The sequence below is a fragment of the Setaria viridis genome, chromosome 5, assembly GCF_005286985.2.
Source record: "Setaria viridis chromosome 5, Setaria_viridis_v4.0, whole genome shotgun sequence".
NCBI classification, from domain to species: domain Eukaryota; kingdom Viridiplantae; phylum Streptophyta; class Magnoliopsida; order Poales; family Poaceae; genus Setaria; species Setaria viridis.
Genome location: NC_048267.2, coordinates 6,808,067 through 6,823,032, shown reverse-complemented (window position 1 = coordinate 6,823,032; position 14,966 = coordinate 6,808,067). Strand labels below are relative to the sequence as shown.

At 42.8% G+C, this 14,966-nt stretch overlaps 1 protein-coding gene across 1 annotated transcript; it reads right to left on the bottom strand.

Moving 5' to 3' along the window:
- Nucleotides 1-521: 521 nt before the first annotated feature.
- Nucleotides 522-8,500, bottom strand: LOC117857300 (uncharacterized). The gene is made up of 15 exons (XM_034739896.2): nucleotides 8,034-8,500; nucleotides 7,192-7,576; nucleotides 6,803-6,877; nucleotides 6,622-6,729; nucleotides 5,903-5,935; nucleotides 5,727-5,816; nucleotides 5,169-5,294; nucleotides 4,552-4,695; nucleotides 3,974-4,372; nucleotides 3,728-3,859; nucleotides 2,456-2,677; nucleotides 2,095-2,370; nucleotides 1,783-1,920; nucleotides 1,107-1,412; nucleotides 522-988 (listed from the first exon to the last, which is right to left on the bottom strand). The coding sequence occupies exons 2-15, from the start codon at nucleotides 7,378-7,380 to the stop codon at nucleotides 770-772; spliced, it is 2,457 nt and encodes an 818-aa protein (XP_034595787.1). The 5' UTR covers nucleotides 7,381-7,576; nucleotides 8,034-8,500; the 3' UTR covers nucleotides 522-769.
- Between the last annotated feature and the right edge of the window lie 6,466 nt (nucleotides 8,501-14,966).

The window sequence follows — 14,966 nt, the reverse complement described above, 5'->3', positions numbered from 1 at the left end:
ACATGGACCCAAAAGTCAAAACTCTTGGGCATGCAGCTCGTGCTCCCGTCAGAGATCAATTGACTTTTTTTTAAAAAAAATAAAGATCAATTGACTTTCAGCATGATTTTCACACCCAAAATAAACAAGTATATTGACTTTCCTTCCTTCCAAGATGAGGTGTGGTACGGCCGTACTGGCACTACCACTAGTAGCTTTCAGGTGCTAGCTGAAGTAGAGCATTCATCACCCCAGCCCCCCTGCTTTGATCGGCGTGTCGTCGTCCCCTGTGCCGGAGCGCTTTCCAGTTCGGGCGCTGCATGCCCCGCTAGGCTTTCGCCGTCCTATACCTACCTCCAGCCCATGTCCGGCCGGCGACACCGCCCCTGGAAACCTGGCGGCAGGCCGCGGCCATGTGGATTCCAATCGGTGTAGGAAGGGGGGGCTGCATCGCTGTGCGGCGCAAGGCATGCCTGAAAAGAGACGCAGGCCATTGGAGCACACGCATCATTTCTTCGTACCACACCAATTGCACCTGCAGGTTTACAGGATCATCTCTTTATCTGACCGTTGGATCATCAATTCAGATTTCAGGCTCCATGTACATTAGTGGGGCAACTTCAGTAAGCTCCATCCATCACTTCTCTACTCACCTGGCCTACTTACAAAACTATAATGTTCACTTGTACTATATGCAGATCGAAGCAAAGAGTTCTATGTGTAATGAGGTCTTGGCCTGCCCATACGTATATGTTCAGTGGGGCGCATTCTTTCATCAAGAAACAAAAACCTAGTACGGCGTCCTTGGAGGGCCTGATGATGTTCTAATGATTTCGGAACCAAGCTCGTGTATCTTGTGCAGCAGCATTGCCTTCTCACGCTCCAGCACTTCTATGTACTCTTCCTGCTCACCCTGAATACCTTCCATCTCTGTCACCGCCAAAGACAGGGCCTCCGGGTCACCGCCCTCGTCAATCAAGCCTGTGAATTTCTTCAGGCTGTCCCTCATCTGTGGGGGGAAAAAACACAGCATGTTCATCACACTATCAGAAACTGAATATCAAAAGGAGAGTATTCAGAAGGGTGTAGCGCAAGCAAACAGAATCAATTGAACCAAGCCTTCGCACCTGTGTTGCTATCTTGTGTCCTTTACCAGATGGATCTGTCCCTAGCGTGGTTTTCTTTTCCGAGTCTGACATCGGCACCCTTCGTGCGATTTTTACACGGATTTCTCCACTTTTTACCCCTTGGAGCGGTATCCATTTCTCCGCGGATTGATTTGGAGATAGCATGCTGTATTCGACAGTGCAATGGCCAATGCTAGCAGTTGGAAGGACAGCGTTGTGGTCCTTGACATGCAAAGTCAGGGGTTCTCCGGTTTCTGGGAACTCAAACGTCTGGTTCCACTGCGGAGAGAGTGTTTTGTAAATGACCTGCACATAAAGAACGAGACAGCTTCAACATACTGCAACTTCTCCATACATAGCATATACGAGAACTAGGCCAGCCAGGCGGCCATAATATGTTCTGAACCCAACGCGAGAGGCTGAAAAAACAATGGCAGAGCCATGGCTGCAAGGGTGTAAACTAAAAAGTAACAAGCCTCCTCGCATTACCAAGAAAGTGCTTCTATTATACTTTCTCTACGAGAAACTAATCTGAAGTAACCACTAAGCAACAGGAATGCCAGATGCTACTACAGCACAGAGTTGCAAAGTTGCTCAGAAAATCAGTATGTTTAGCAGCTCCCATTAGGCAGAGATCTCGTGCAAACATAATAAGTCAATAAATTTGTCATCTAACCTTGGTACGTTTCTTCTTGTTCCCATATTGCACCCTGACATAAGGATCACTAGTGCCTCTCAGATCGGCAGCAACAAGATCTCTAGCTTCAATTATAACTAGCTCAATCCAACCAGCTCCAGCGTTACTACTTGAGCTCTGAAAAAGGAAGGACAAACAAAAAATTAGATGCAGAAAAGAAGATTTGCAACTAACAAGGGTAGTGTAATTATCAATGAACTAGCATTGCTGCAAGCTTCTGATATTCAAATTTATAATGTTGGAAGCTCTTCACAATCCAATTTAGTGCTTAAGAGGAGAGCACATATATACCTGCATGCTATTGTTGTGATCATTCTTTATTGGCTCTATTTCAAGCCTGATCTCTCCCGAATCTATTTTTTCAAGTGGGACCCAAACATCACGGTTAGCACCATCTAAAAGTCCCTCCAAGTTAACCCTTGCACTACCAATGCTTTCATCACCAAATATATCTGCATTATAGCATTTAATCTTCAGGCATTCACCACCAGCGATCTCATCAAACTCAAACTTGTCATTCCAAACTGGACGAACAGTGTGTGACAGCGTTTTTGTTCGGTATAGAGCCTAATAGCAAAATAAAATATTAGAATTTGAAATTACCTTAACCCAATAGTTTGTGGAACTAAACTTCAGCAAGTGCACAACTAACCTTTCCGTACTGAAGTTTCACATAAGGATCACATTTTCCAGATTTACTGTTTGCAGTGAGGGCCCTACCCTCAACAACTCTGACCCTAAGTCTCCTTCCTGTTACGGACTGAAGATTTGGTGATCCATCAAATGGGGATTGATGACCATTGCTCGGAGAATTACTCAATGTAACTGACCCATCTGAGAACTGCCATTCTTTTAGCACAAGGCTTACAGTTAACTGCAATAAAAAGCATTCAGAACAGCTTCATACCATCATTCATACCTCATAGACAAAATAAGCAAGAACGAGGGGGGAGGGGAACAAGGCAAGAAATGGCATTGCTCGTCTTTCTTACAGTTACCCAGTACATAGTCAAACAAGTAAGAATGCATTTCTAATTGTTATGCCCGTTTGATTTTTCTTCTTGTTACAATCAGGATTCTATCCAACGAAATAGTGCACCTAGTTCGATTTCTTAGTTATGTCATTTTGACTTTTTTTCTTAACATAATGATACACAGCTCTCCTTTGTGTTCGAGAAAAAAAATAGTGCACACCATGAGTAAGATTTAGGACATTAATTGAATATGAAGGAATTTTTTTTAAAGAAGAGGTCAACTGGTCAAGTAACAACTTAAACAAACAAATAGTGGGATGCAACTTTTTGAAATTTCCGAATGTCACAAGTCTACAAGGTAAATGTACACTACTACTATCAACAGTTTGGAAATAGGAAGGATTAATAGCCATGTTATATAACACAGCATTGCACTGTATCATCAAAATGACACCTAGTTATTCAGCCGTTTCTAAGGAATTATCTACAGAGTTTGTGAAGTCTAATTGAATGAAATTTCATTACTTCCACTGGTTCTTTGAACGTGGATGAATTTCTCTCCAATGCTTTCTCTTTATTTCCCGCTTCAAAAAGTGCTAGTAAATAAAAAATCAGCAAAACTTCCATTTTTGTATATAATATATCCAAAGTTCCAACAATAATGACTGTCAGAGTGACAGTTTAACAGAAAACTAATGTAGAACTTTGGAGAGCAATGGAAGTTTACAACTATAGTTACATAGGTCCTTCGTGTGTGTTACTTCACAACATGTGTAGATGATAATCTCCTAGAAACAAGTGGCATAATGGCAGACCAGACAGGTATGGTGATGACTTGAGAAAACTAGCCAGCACATGCTATTAAATTTCTATCAATCGATCATTCATGTCTTATAATCTTATACCATGTTTAAAAATTAAAGTAGGAATGTAAAGAATAGGAAAGGTACCTCGCCATTGATATCCTCAAATGGAACAACCATTCCAACTTCTTGTCCGCAATGTTGAGTATGCTTTGCGACAACACCAGAGTTATGTCCTATAGCCCAAAATATTGTTGAACCGTCATGAACATACTTGACCTGTTTACATTACTTTTTTACTTGAGTGTCCTTGGATATATAGGAAGAACCACAGTTGTCACAAGAACAGGGGAAATATTCACTAAAATAAGAATAGCTTTATATCTAGAATACCTTTATCTCACAGCTTGTCAAGAAATTGAATTTGACACCACCAGAATCCAATTCATACAGAAGAAACTTGACAATGCCTGTCTCTCCATGCAGTACCATGTTAAATGTACTGTTCCACGTAGGATTTAGACCCTTACTGGTACTTGTTTTCCTCATTAAATTGCCAACTTCTACCTCAACAAATGTCTGTGATACCTTGTTATCAGCAATTCCAGGCATGGTCCCTCCATTTGAGCTTTGACGGTTAGCTGTGCTCTTACAGAGGTTACTAGCTGAAACAACAGTAACTGAAAGAACACCTCCAACTGCTTCTTTTCTTAGATCTACGGCTGGCAAAGAAAAACATAGTCGGCGTGGTTCAACCATTGTTTTCCCTATGGTTTCAGTCAAAAGCTTTACCTGCATGGTCCATGAAGTACGCACTACAAATCATTAGATATTCAGATATAGCATCCAAATTATGTTATGCAATGGCTGCCATTGATGAAGGTGACGATATCACATGGTATTAACAACTTTTTACACAATTTGAACCTTATTCTTGGAATTTTGGCCCTAAATGGCCAGCACAAACCCACCAGCCATGTCGAGACACCTGGCAACTCCATACCAGGAATTGCTTGGCTTCCACCACTTCCAAATGCTACTCCAATCCTGACTTCCGGGGTAGATTCAAAAGAATAGAGTATAGCTTCACCATCAAGTATGGGTGATAGTAGAAGCTGCAACAATATAATATGAATCAGAGATAGTGCAAAAACTCAATCTGACACAGACGAATGGATGATGCAATAATCGTCACTTCAAAATTCAGACTAATTGTACATATAGCGTGATACAAGGACAAAAGCGTAACAGTTGTAAGCTTTAAAGTGATGAAAGTACTTATGCACCCAAAATTCTCTCCCCTGCAGCAAAGAGATAATATTTATTACTATATTCAGTGAAATAACACACTCGGTGTACCAATTATCATCAAATCAGTTGTTGTCACACCACTATTTCCTAACCACGTGAAACTACAAATAGCTCAACAAGACCACTTTTTATCATTGCTGCTCGTAGTAGCCTACTCAACTCGTTCACAGTGACGGAATTTCTCAGCTTTTGGAATTAAGAAAAGTAATTTACATAATTATATAAAACAATATATAATAAGTCAAGGAACAAGACAATGGAAGAGGAAAGAACATACATCTCCCTTGATGTGAATGCTGTTTATGACAATGCGACAAGTCCCGATCAGTGGCTTTGCTAATTTCGCCAAAAACATTACACTCATCTCATGGCTATTCCAATCAAAACCCAAGCACATGACTTGCTGCGAGAGAGAAAAAAGGAGTTCATATTAGACAAAATGTAGCTACTAAATTGCATACCCCATAAAATTATGTGCAGAAATACAGAACCTCTTTAGCTTCTTAGGAAATATATTAAAGATGGAAATGTCAAACAACTAAAGCTACAGGGGAAGAGCTGAGCTACTTGTTTGTACAAACAAATATTACAAAGCTGACAACAGAATAAACAAAGATGTAATTAGCAGTACTGTAAAATATCCAAATGATTCACCTTTATGATGTAGGACTAGGTTTGATAATAAAATAGCCAACATACTGACAACAAGCTAAATCACTGTAATATAATTTGGTAGGACTACAAACTGCCTAATACCTCCATATCCGTCTTAACGAAATTATGGGCAAGTGAAACTTTCAGATGCACCTGCATTTCAGAATAATACACAACTAACCTGGTCACCCGAAGTAATCCAGCGCATCCCCTCATCTCCCAAGGTAGGTGGACAAGAGCCAAGTGAGAATTCCAGTAACTCTATTTTATCCTGGTGATAGGGAAACAAAACCTTAGTACTGAAATCAGATGATAAACACATGAAAAGAGAAACAAATTAGAAAAAAAGGAACTTACTATTAATTTTGGTTTTCGATTCTTCAAACGTCTCTGCAAAATCATAGAGCTCTGTTAGCTGTGTATGGACGATGCAAGATTTCACATGTATATGTTCCAATACATATTTAATACATCAAATACAGGAACATGCTAATGAGTATCTTTATCTGGGACCTATCCACTTCCAAGAATCAAATACAACAAATGTCAATAACACAACCTACTCAAAAGCATGTCTTCCCTCTAATGTTAACAATTAATTAACTTACACTAAAATGGAGTAAAAAAATTCAGAACCTCTAAAGTTCATTCCTTAGATTACATCCCCCAAGGTCAAAATTACTAAGGGTCAGTTTGTACTGATGCCACTGTGCTTATTTTTTGAAGAAGTGGCTGAAAAACAATTGTCAAAAACCTCAGTTTAGTCGGAAAATTAAACTAAGTTTGTACAAAGTCTGCTAGACAACCCTTGCCTCTCACACAATTATTGGTACATTGAAACAAATCTATATATATGTTTGTAACTTAAATTAAAAGAAAAGCAGTTAGCCAGAACCTAAATTTCTAAAAGCAGTTCTAAAAACAATATTACCAGTATCCACCGTCAAGCAGACCCTAAGTATAACTGACATCTTTCATGTAGCACCTTAGTATCTGGAGCTCAATAGCTAAAGAAAATGCACTCCTCAGCGAAGAGCCATAGAGAACAAATATTCAGCAAGATTGCAGAAACAGACCTCAACAGTAGATTGAAACCTCCTCGATAGTTTTGGTTCCATGTAATTGGGCCAAACTTCTGTTAGAAGTTTGTTTAACCACTCGCAAGGCTCAATCGGTGTGGTAGGCTATAGAAGAAAAAGTAATACAACTGAGAATTTATGAAAAGAAACCAATAAAAATAGGGGTAAAGGAGCATACGGTTGTATTCAGTATCAGATGCTTCCATCTTTTGTTCAAATCTTCTACAGTTATCCTCCTTTTAAACCTCCCATACTGCAATAATAATACAACAAGGTAAGAAGACAAAGCAAAATATAGTAACAGGGAGAGAAACAACTCCTAATGAGAATAAAATGAGGTAGGAGCGAAAGCATAAGGTTGCTTGACATTGATTTTCCCCTGGAATTATGAGCACTTCTGATAACCCAAAGGGAAGATCAGGACTTCAACATGAATAAGAAAGGAGAAATTGCTCGTGCTATTGGTACTTTGCTGCTACCAATTAAGCATGGTATTAAAGAGACTGAGCAAAATTCATCACCATCCTTGAATCAATTCAGATGAAACAACATGGCAGAAACAAATACCTGAATGGTAGCCCAAACGGCAGCAGCGAGGGGAACCCAGTTGGAAAATGGCACAACCCAGCGTTCGACGAACCACGCAAAGAGGCCAAGTGGGATTAGGAAGGGTAGCAAGGGCTGCTCCACCATGACCTGGTTAAAGAACTCCCGAGCATCCTTGCCATACAGCTTCTTCAGCTTCTTCTTCACCATGGTTCCTCCCTTGTCTCTGTAGCTTCAGCAACCAGCTCCTTTTCACAAATCACACCTCTCCTGTAGGAGTCACCTTCACCTTGGTACAGATACCTTTGCCGCTTTATGCCTTTGTTTCCACTTGATCCTGAGTTGCTGTCGCCCTAGCCCTCTCCCTCTCCCCCTTTTGCACTGAGAGTAATGGGTACCTGTCCACCTACAATTCAGGCCGAATTAATACCCACGAGAAGAGCGACACCTAAGAAAACGCATGTTAGATGAGTGCGACACATTGCCCCCACACTAGTTCAGATCTTTCACATCCCAGCTTCTAGAGTTAGGACCTCAAATTTCCTATCCTCTCGTGTTGACTTTTTTAATGGCTCTCATGAACAAGAAATTGACCCTAAGAATCTCTTCAGCCAAGTCAACAGATTAATTATACGACACAAAGAATAGATGTCTTCTAGATCACATAAACAAGAAATGAAGTCTAACATAACACACCAAATCGTCCAGAATAGCTGAATCGGCCACTCAAAAAAATGGGCTTGCAGTAATCGCTGAAGTTGCAGAGCAAGATTGATGGTCAGAACGGCAAAGGGTAGCCAAATTGCAACTCCTCCATGAAAGCAAAATAAAGAAGACGCAAGGCTTCCAGCGATAGAACGAACCAGTTGAGTGCTGTAGATTCCAGTAACCACCTCCTTGCCGATCCAGCTTGCCGGGGACGCCCCTGGGGAGTGGGGACGCGATTGGGCACTAAAACCCCAAATCCCAGAACCAATCACAAGAACCGCTGCTGCCGGCGGAGCCTCCTCTCGAGCCCAGATACCACTCGTTGGGCCCTAGAAGCCGAAGAGGCCGGCAAAGATCGAACCTTTTTAATCCGCGATGAAGGCAGAAAAAGGATCAAACTTCACAGGGTTGGAGCGGCTCCAAAGTCCCAGAGCCCGGAGCAAGGGACAGGAGGGCTCTACTGGTGGGATCGAGGAGGAGGGTTGGGGCTGGGACGCTGGGAGGGCGGAATCGAGTGGGCTTCTGGCACCCCCATTGTTGGAAGGCGTCAAATTTGGAACTCATCGCCTGCCGCGGCCGCGCGCGTGCTCGCTGCCGTTTTCCTTCTTTTTCTTTGCGGGAGTTAATTAATCGACTGTGACAGTGAGATCTGTTTCCTTAGATTTGAGCACATCTTATACGATTCGAGCAGGAACTTAACTCCCACATCACTGTTCGTGGGGACCTGCCCCGATGAACGCCGCGTGCGACCTGAGTTGGGTGGGGAAAAAAAACCTACTAGATCATTTCGAGACGAAAATTCTTGATCCATGAATGTTGCTGGGTCAAGTTTTCAGGTCGGACATTCCGTTCTTTTTAATAAAAAAAATGAAACTAATTATTTGGGCGAGCTCAGATTGATCCGAATTTTTTTGACTGGTTTTTACGGACTACACTCGACCTGACAGCTAGCGTAAACGAGCCAAAATCTACCGGGCTCGGACCACATGGCACCTCCAGCGATCGGATTGGGTCGAGTCGGGTATCTTTCATTCTTTCGAATCGGACAGCCTGTAACCAATCTCCTTTGACCCCGTTTGTTTCTGCTTATAATCGGTAAGCGTACGTGATCCAAAGCCTAAAAGCCTCGTAGCACTGCACTTCGTGCCTTTGCCCTCTTGGGTGGGAGCCGAGAGAGCAGTGGGCGTCCGATCGCTGGAGGTGCCGTGGGGCGTTCATCGGGGGTGGGTCCCACAAACAGCGATACGCGGACTGTCCCCCCATCGAATTTTTGCAATGGCCTGAAGCAACATATATATATAGTCAGAATTGATGTAATAACTTTATACAAGCCACAAAGGTTCTTTGGAAACAAAGGAAGAAATTAATAACTTTTGCTTGTTCTGTCAATGTCAAAGCGCATTTAGGTTTCGTCATTTTGTGAGATTTTTATCGATGAACTAGCGGCTATTTTGAAAAGTAAGCAAGGATCGGAACCTTTCAATCCTATAGGATCCAACAGCAACGGCACCATATGTTCTTGAATGAATCATGGAGCCATTGGCCGCCCTATTTGATTAGTTGCCATCCATCGTCCAATGGGTCAGCATCGATTAGTCATGACGGGTTTGGGTGGAACCGGTGTGCTATCAGGTACGGACGTCAAGGCGAGGGTTCGTTCGACAGCTAGAAAATAAACGTCCCAGCCGGCCGTCGTCGTCTCGTCTCGAGGCCTTTGCGTTTTGTCGACTACGGAAACGGAGAAGCTTCGTAACAGGTTCATCGGTAGCTGCTACATTTTTCACATGTGAACGCTTCTTGGTGCAGCAAAGAAACGCCGCTAGTTTCATATACTGTCAAAGGGTGTTATGTGTCCGCTCACGCCTCATGGAGCAGGCTGATACTGCTGCTGCTAGACTGACCATGGCATGGATTGGGAGGTTGGTTAGGTTAGCATCAAACGCAAGTCAATTCTTTGATGATCCTTGGAAACGGGGTTTGTTTGGTTAATCCTTTGTCGTGGAAGCTTTGTGCACATCAAATGCATGACAGATACTGCATCTAAACACTACGACGCTGATTTTTCATGCAGATGAGCTGAGAAGTTCTTGTCTTTCTTTTGTCCTTGATTATACGTGCTTCTTGAATTCATTTTTCCTTTTTCTCAGGAGAGAGCCCGTGCCGGAATGCTGGGCTGCTTCCGTGTGCTGGATAAGCAACATAGCTTTAGAATTCATTAAGCCCAACTTATAGATAAATAAATTTAACATTTCGGAAGATTACATTCAATATTTTCTGAGTAATAGATCAACATTTAGAAATAGTACATTCAACATTTTTGGAAAAATAACTACTTTCAACATCTTTCACCTTCTACTTCAATGTCGGTCTCAAAAGGATTCAAGCACAACAGATAAAACGGGTGAACAGCTTGTAATCTCTTGAAAAACATCTCACCCTTTACAACAGGGTAGGGTTCTCTTTTTATAGTCACTCGGAGGTTATTTTACATACCGTGATTACCCTTTCTCACCTACTATATTCCTAGAATATGCTGTACATAAAAGTCTTTGGAGGTAATGCGTACAAATTGAACTCTCCTACAGAGTCACGCTTATCATGCCTCCTTGTAGTCATGCTTCCCACACCTCCTTGTAGTCACACTTCTCACGCCTCCTTGCAGTCACGCTTCTCACGCCCTCGATCCCTTAACCTCGAGGCTTCTTCTTTTGTCTAAGTCTTCAGCTTACAACCTTAGCTTCGCGTTGAGAACACTCCTTAGCCTTGTCCCTTCAACCTTGACATGTACAGCTCAGTCCTGACCCTGAGTAGAAAACATAACAAAAGACTCGGTGCTCAAGATTAGCTTTGAGCGTTCGAGGGTAAGTTAGTTCACATCTTTAGCCATTAGCAAATGGTCTCTAGCCTCAGAATCGAAATGACAAAGAAGATGCGAGGTTAATGTAGTTTACATGCTTATTTACAACCTGCGAGGTCAAGAGAGTTTTGTTCATTGACCTTGATCTTGCGAGGTTAGCTAGTCTTTGCCGATGAACGCCGCTCGAGGTTGATCGGTTTTTGGGCGATCCCCAACAATAGCCCCTCGTGGGCGACGGTCGACTTCGACAGGATGAACCCGTGACAAAGGATCGCTCTACCAAAAAATGTCACCATCGAGCGTCGAAGGAGAGATGAGCCAACAGTTACTTTTTTTGCCCTACGTGTTGACTTCCGATTGGTTGGCGGTTCGTTTTCAGCTCGAGGTTCAAGGCGCCCTTTCGTGCCTGCTAGCGTGCCTATAAAAGGCGGAGGGTGCGGGTCGCTTTTAGATTGCCTTCGTGTTTCGCTGCTACTGTGCGCACCGTTAACTGAGCGCTTTAGGATTCGCGCTTACTTTGTTGTTTTCCTCGAGCTTCAATGCCTTGAAGGTACTGTTGCTGTTCACACTTTTTATTCTTTCTTGACTTCGTTTTGTTACTCTTTTAAATTTTCTTCTTTTGTACTTTTCAGCTGGCTCGTATTATGCAAACGGCGAGGTTGATGTCTGCCGAGGAACATGCTGAACAAGCGAGGTTACGCGACGACGTTGCCGAGGGGCACGAGTCAGGCGAGGTTGGTCAAATTTTGGTTTCTTCTGGTATTGAAAGTGGTGAGGATCTCTCGAACGTGGAAGCTGACCCATCGGAGTTGATGGCTGGCAAGGAAGAGTACCCTTTTACCTTGCGCTTTAGGAAATCACTAATCTCGCAAAACACTATTGACTTCTACATTAGCAAAGGATATTTCCCTGAGGGTGTTGCTAGGTCTCCTGGTGATGAGTTGGTGCCGACACCATAGATTGGTGACGCTGTTGTATTTAGGGATTTTTTTTATTGCCGTCCTGAGGTTTCCCTGTGACAAGACACTGCCTAGGATTATGGAAAGCTACAGTGTCAAGCTTCACTAGCTAACCCCAAACTTTTTTGTTGCACTTTCTAAGTTATACTAGGTTCAACGTACCTTCGATGGTGCAATTGATGTTGATGGGTTTGCGAGGCTGTTCGAGCTTCACATTCAGAAGAAGAGAGTAGAGTTTGATGATGAGGATGGCATTTTTGAAACTCAATTTGGCTGTTGTACATTCACAACTCGAAGAAAGAACGAGAGCAAAAAGATTACTAGGGTTGAGCTTTCCTTGACACAAAAGAATAGATGGGATGATGATTGGCTAAAATATTGGTTCTATGTTAAGATCGACATGTCTCAAGCTTTTGGCTTCGGCCAGCCTTTCTATCCATTCTACACCTCGATGGGTCTTTCCGAGAATGCGCTTTTGTGGTGGCCTCGTCGTTGATCACTAGTCGAGATTTATTTGAGGAGATTTTGGTGGCGAACATTTGGCCCCTCTCTAGCGGATGGGAGCCAAAGGAAATTGTTATGAAGTCTGTGACTTGGTATTCTAGTCCGGTCACCTATCCTATCTTTGGATTGACCTTGCTAGAAGGGTTTAACACCAGCCTTTTAGTTGATGAGGTCGAGAGATGGGTCGTGGATATTATTGGACCCTGCCATGTGAATGAGCACACATCTGCTCATAAGCTTGTTGCACACGGTCTCCTAGTGAATTGTGTGCTTTCGAAGATGGGTATTGAGGTTGAGCCTCACGTCAAGCCTCGTAAGCTCTCTAAGCGGATGCGCGAGCCTAGCGCGACTGGCTTAGTTGAGATTGGGAATGGGGGCAAAGGGAAGAAGAAGAAGGCTAAAGACTTAGCTTTTAAACCTATGGTTGAGGTTGGGAAAAAATCCAAGACCTCCAGCCTCGAGGCTATTAAGAAAAAAGGGATGCTCGGCCAAAGCTCTGGCGATCAGACTGCTAAAAACTCTACGCCTGTGACTCACAATCCCGAAGCTAGGCCAACAGTTACAAGGCCTGAACTCAAGGCTGCCGGCGCTCTTGCTGGTATGAAGGTGAAGAAAGCTGGGAAGAAAACTAGCAAGCTAACAGCCGGGGGGTCTAGAATTGTCAAAGCCGTGGATGAAGAGGAAAACAAGGGTTTTCTGGATGAGGATTTGTCCCTGGCCTCATCTTAGGGCCCTGAAGCTAAATCTCCACCGAAGAAAACCCAACTCGAGGCTGTTGTTGCCCCTCCACGCACTGAAGCCAATCCTCCTTCGACATATGTGCCGCCCGAGGCTGCCGCTGATGAACAAACAGATAAGCGTGGTCTGGTGCCTGTTGAACCAGGTAAAAATGTTGCTGAATTTTTGCCTAAGTTAGGCCTTGTTGATTCTAGGGGCGCTTCAGTTAAGTTTTCGAAGGAGTTACAAAATATTGTTGGCATAGCTGGAGAAGCATACAGTGAACCCGCGTTGCTTCTTAGGGTGGAACCATTTTCTGAGGGCTCCAGTCTGCCTCCGTCCGTTGCCAGCTATAACAAGGCGTTTGGCACTGATATTAAAGAAAAATTGTTATCTATCAATGTGTCTGGGTCAGGTGAGGATGATGACCCTTACAATCCACCACTGCTGTAGGGTATTAAGGATTCACTCCATGTTGTAGATGAGGTTGCAAGGGCGGCCTTAGGGAAGGCTGAGGGTAGCGCAGACGAGGTTCATGAGGAGGAACCTAAAGAAAAAGACAAGACCAGTATCCCTCAGGTCTCTAAAACGGCTGAGAAATCTATTGAGGATGATGGTGAAGACAAATTTTGACCCTGCAAATTAGTCTTTTTTCCTCCTTAACTTTCTCTGTACTTGCTCTTTGTTTGTTTATCTTTCTTACATGTTGTCCTATTTTGATAGAGTATGAGAAATCCCTTTGTCGCTTCGATCCTGATGATCTGGCTAGGATAACGGCTACCCTCGAATACAAGGTAACATTCTCGCAATTTTTTTCTTACTTCTTTATCATTGCTTTTCTCCAATAGGCTGTGATTGCTAGCAAAGTTGCTGCTAAAAGGCTTGTGGAGAAAGAGAAAGACATGCTCAGCCGCAGTACCAGGTTGATAGAGCTCGAGTCCGAGGTTGCGAGGCTAAAGAAAGAGAACAATGCTTTCTACGACCTAAGGACTTCTCTCTCTGAAGCCAACACTGAGCTGCAGAAGAATAATGATCTGCTTGTGAAGACATGTAGTGACCTCGTTCAGAGGGTAGATGTAATACCTGCCATTTTTAGTCATCAAAGTGACTCTGAAGAAATGGAAGCAATTCATGAAGAAAAGAAGAAGAAATTGACTAAAAAACAAATTCGGGTCAAATTTGACCGAAATTTGAATTTTGAATTCGAAATTCAGAAACATTCGGCAAAAATATGGAATGGAGGTGTAAGGGTGATTAGAACTTAAATATCAAGATTTGGGACAAGACCTGGTTCCAAATACCTCAAGAAAAATCAAAGAAAGAAATTAAAAACCCAAGTACTGTTCACCATCCGACAATAAGGAATTCAGAAAAACAGCAGCAGAGTCCATTTTGGAAATTAATTTCCGACCAATTTTCCAAGTAAGTGGACCGAGACAACTACACAGTGATGAAGTATGGACTTTGGACAAATAGATTTGGGTGTTGTTGATCAGGAACCCTAAGAGGGGCACATTCAAATTTAAGCTCAAAATCAGCACTTTGTCACGGTAGGCAGCATTGCTGAAAATGGCTAAGTCTGAAACAGCAGTATGTAGTCAAGTTTGGAGCCAATTTCAGCAAAATCTAGTGTAAAGGATATAGGTGTTTTTGGGCAAAATGGAATCCTTGGATGTTGTAGAACACATTTGGGAAGAAGTTGGACTGCAAGGAAAGGATTTGGACCACTGAAATCATTTGCAAAGTCGAGTAAATGAAGCTGCCGAATGACTGACGAACTGAATACAAGAACAGAAAAGTTCAGTTGCTTGCCAGAGAAAAATTTAAATTTGAAAACATTTGGATGCTTATCTCGGGCAAAGGTTTATATATGAATTGAAAAGCTCAAGATTATCTACAACTTTGGTTAAGACACTTGTGGGCCGTTGGATGCACTTTCGACCGTAATGGAGCTCTGAAGATTTCGGGCGTCAGAAATAAAGGGGGGGAGGATGACAGAGTCAAGCTCGACGTGTCGCCGCCGGCGCTTTCAGTCGCCCGCCAGCGCGGCA